We start from the raw sequence: 4,437 nt of genomic DNA, 5'->3' as shown, positions 1-4,437 counted from the left end.
TGTGTGTGTGTGTGTGTGTGTGTGTGTGTGTGTGTGTGTGTGTGTACCTAATTGATTTGTGTGTGTTTTGTATATGTGCAGTTGTGTCACGCCCTCCTAGCGCAATATTGAGATCCTGAGAGTTGGCCTGACCCCGCAGGGCAACAGAACCACCTCCGATGGCAGGCTATTCCAGACCTTGGGGGCTTGGACAGTAAAGAAATTCTTCCTTAGGTCCAGCCTGAAGCAGTCTTGCAGTAGTTTATAACCGTTCAACCTTGTCATCCCTTGGGGTGCTCTGGTGAACAAATATTCCCCCAGATACTGGTGGTCACCCCTGATAAACTTATAGGTGGCTATCAGATCACCCTGAACTTTTCCGGGCTAAAGAACCCCATAGCTCTCAGCCTGTCATTGTAAGGTCTGTTTGCCTGACCTCTGATCATGCGTGTGGCTCTTCTCTGGTCTCTCTCAAGCTTCTCCACATCCTTTTTGAATTGTGGGGCCCAAAACTGGACGCAGTACTCCAGCTGCGGCCTCACCAAGGCTGAGTACAAGGGGAGAATGACGTCCCGGGATTTGCTTGAGAAACATCTATGGATGCAAGCCAGCGTTTTGCTCGCTTTACTAGCCACAGCATCGCATTGAAAGCTCATGTTCATCTTGTGGTCAATGAGGACCTCCAAGTCTCTTTCTTCCGTAGTGCTAGCCAGCATACCATGGCCGAGCCTATAAGGACGCTGCAGGATTTTCCTCCCAAGGTGGAGAACCTTGCATTTTTCAGTGTTAAACGCCATCAGGCTCTTGTCGGCCCATTTGCTGAGCCCGTCCAGGTCAGCCTGGATTACCCTCCTGTCTTTGGGTGTGGTTGCTTTGCCCCAGAGTTTGGTGTCATTGGCGAACCTGGCCAGTCCACTTCCGATTCCAATGTCCACATGATTAATGAAGATGTTGAACAATATGGGTCCAAGGACAGAGCATTGGGGAACCCCACTGGTCACAGGGCACCATGATGATTGACTTCCATCTATTACCACGCTCTGGGTCCAACCATGGAGCCAATTTCCCAGCCAGTGGATCATGGTGGACCCAAGGCCACAGTTGGCCAGTTGCACCAAGAGGTGATCATGAGATAACAGATTGAAGGCTTTTTTGAAGTCAAGATATATGACATGAGATTCTAAACTTAAAACCCAAATTCACTAATACTTTGAAGCGGAATTTAAACCTCTATAGGAGATAACAGGGGGAAAAAAAGAGAACAAAGTGTACATTATCCATCAGATGGAACTTCTGATCTACACTCAAGTGATTAACTGGCAAACTGATTTAATTTGTTTGGACAAGGGAATAAGGACATCAGTTTGATTCAGCTCATCCTATGAATACACACAAACAAGTTTTTGCAATGAATATTCATTTCCTTCGTGGTATCCTTAGGTCAACTGTTCAAAAATAGGACATCTTAATTTAAAGCCAATTTACTTGCAAAGGTCAAGTAAATTGACTTTCACTGGTTTCTGGATAGTAAAAAGGTTAAATAAGGCTTTTTCACACTGTTTAGAAAGACAAAACTGCAATATGGTTATTGCACTGCAAACATACTGTAAACCCCAAACCTACTTTGCTAAGATAAGGGTGTAAGAAAAAAGTAGCATCAGATTTTTACTGACAAGATATTGTAACAGGAAAGAGGAAGTGCTGTCCAATGGTTAGGACACTACCCCAGCATAGAAGGAAGCCTCATTAAATATATTATCTATCATTAAACTTGTACCAAAAGCAGTATGTGCTCAATAATGGAAGCCAACTATGAAGTTGATTAAATATAACCAGCATTAACGATGACTCTAAAACACAAGGCCCATATTGGGTAAACATGCTGATGGCAACTTTATATTTTTGAAATTTTTTTGTGTTCCAGGTCACATTAGCCAGATCAGTTCCATATCATTTTGATTTGAGCAAAACTCAATTGTTCAAACACCGTATCTGGCGCTGCTACTGACAAGTATCCACCACCCCAGACTTTACAGCCTGGGGCTTCAGATACTTCCAAATCCATTGGCAGGCATGCTACAGGCAGGCCCAAGCCCAGAGGTTTGGGGTCCAGATGCCCCCAAGTCTCACTCAGCCAACAGTCACAGGAGAAAGCTAGGGAAGAGTCCCCCATTTCCATGAAGGAGGCACATAGCCGAGATCCTCCTACTGGAAGCTGGCCAGTAGGAAGCCAATTACAAGATTTTCGTAGGGCATCCTGTCTGCAGTGCATTTGGACAGGGATGCACCCTCCACTACACAATGCCATTTAAATCCATTTTAACTTGGGTACCAGACCAGTGCAGCGACTACACTTGATCTTAGTCCACAAGAGGCTGAGAAGTGATACTGATGGGAACTTTTTTTTTTTTTTTAAGGAAAATTTTTCGTGTCCCAGGTCAAATTAGCCAGATCAAGTCTAAATCCATTTGAATTATCCAACAACCATGTGGCCCTGCTACCAGCAAGTATCCTCCACACCAGCCTGGGGCTTCATATACTTCCAAATCTTTTGGCATGCATCCTACGTGCAGGCCCAAGCCTGAAGGCTTGGGGTTTGGATGCCCCTGAGTTTCATTTGCCCTTGACCATATGGCCACAACAGCAAACCAGGAAGAAGTCCCCCATTTCCATAAAGTCAGTGTATAGTTTAGATCCTCCCACTGGAAGCTGGCCAGTGAGAAGTAAACTATGAGGCTCTCGTAGCGATTCCTGTCTGCAAGCAGGCAAAGGTACAACTCTCCACAGGGCCATTTCAATTGAATAGCCTTGGTCAAGGTATTTCCTAGGGGTGTGCGAAATGGGCGGTATTTGATTCAGATTCGGCCTGAATCAGGGACAGTGATTCGATTCATTGATTCGGATCACTGTCCCAATTCGATTCGGCTGAATCCAAATCTGAAGATTTGATGCTGATTCAGAGAATCAGTGATAGACACAGATTTAAATGTTTTTTCTACATACCTTGAGGTACCAGATGTACGCTGCAATGCTGGGGCAGATGGAGCGTCCCACAGGAGCGCGGGGGGCTGCCCTGCGTGCTTGGCGGCAAACACGGAAGTGGACCGGAAGTACTTGTGGTCCACTTCTGGGTCCACTGCTGAGTGTGCGGGGTATCCCCCCCTGGCTTGGCAATTGGCCATGGGAGGACCCCGGGTGCCCCCCCCGACCCAGGAGGCACCAGTCGCCAAGCGGGGGGGGGTCCCCTGTGCACTCCCTGGCGGACCTGGAAGTGTTTCTGGTCCACTGGCCCTGTAGGATGCTCCATCCACCCCACCATCTCAGTGTTCACGAGCCGTCTGGTATCTTGAGGTATGTAGAAAAAACATTTAAAGCTGTGTCTATGTCCAAATCACTGAATCTTTCTGAACCGATTCAGAGAGATTAAAGTGTCTCCTGATTCAATTTGGATTCAGAGATTCGGCCGCCGAATCGGGCCAAATCTCCAACAAATCAAATCAATGACCAAAGCTTTGCATAGCCCTACTATTTCTCCTGCTACCATCATGGTCATGGCATTGCTGATGGGAACTTTAAAAAAAAAAAAAAAAAAAAAAAAGGAAAAAATTTCGCATCCCAAGTCAAATCAGCCAAATCAATTCCAAATCTGTGCGAGGCATTCAAGAACCAAATGTAGCCCTGCTGCTGGCAAGCATCCTCCACTACTGCCTGGGACTTCAGATACTTCCAAATCATTTGGCGGGCATCCTAAGTGCAGGCCCAAGCCCAGAGGCTTGGGGTCTGGATGCCCCTGAGTTTTACTTTCCCTCAGCCGTAGGGCCACAGGAGCAAGCTAGGGAGGAGTCTCCCATTTCCACAAAGTTGGAATATAGCTGAGATCTTCTCACCGGAAGTGAAAGTGGGAGACTAACTATGCATGACCTCGGTCAGGATACTACCCCCTGCCATGTTTGTGGTTTTCCCCTGCCACAAGGATAGGTTAGTGCAGCCATCTAAATGGTGAAAAAGAGGTGGATCCAAACCAGGTTGCCCTGTGCCTTATCTGCATATAAATTTTTGGAGGATCCTAGCACTAGTGACAAGAACACCTGGCTCCAGTCATGAGTCAGGGGCCTACTTCACTCCTCCTGTCAACAGGTACCTGCCCCAGACATGGCCACAGGTGTGAGCTCTTGCTGGAACCAAGCAACCCGGTAACTCCTGGCAGCTGGTGTAAGAAGACCCATTGCACAGTATCTTGGACTTACTCTGTATTCTCCAAGGGCAAAGTGGCAAGTAGCTAACTGGATAAGGGCTCTCTGATGTTCCAGCAAACCCTGTCCTGCAATCTGCTGCGGAGAGTGAGATCCTTGAAGAGCTGCTAAATGATGGAGGCTGGCAATTGCCTTTTTATATTGACCCTTTAAGAAAAAAAAAAAAAAAAAAAAAAAAGGGAGGGGGGAATAAAAAAACACACAC

At 46.6% G+C, this 4,437-nt stretch overlaps 1 protein-coding gene across 1 annotated transcript in view; it reads right to left on the bottom strand.

Annotated features, from left to right (window-relative positions):
* INTS10 (integrator complex subunit 10) overlaps positions 1–4,437 on the bottom strand; it is a 50,138-nt gene that overhangs the window by 17,523 nt on the left and 28,178 nt on the right. The window contains 1 exon segment of the mRNA XM_025208742.1: positions 4,227–4,379. Within this exon segment, the coding sequence (XP_025064527.1) occupies positions 4,227–4,379 (153 nt within the window).

Source organism: Alligator sinensis, unplaced genomic scaffold, assembly GCF_000455745.1.
Source record: "Alligator sinensis unplaced genomic scaffold, ASM45574v1 scaffold320_1, whole genome shotgun sequence".
NCBI classification, from domain to species: domain Eukaryota; kingdom Metazoa; phylum Chordata; order Crocodylia; family Alligatoridae; genus Alligator; species Alligator sinensis.
This window is presented reverse-complemented; position numbering and strand designations above follow the sequence as displayed.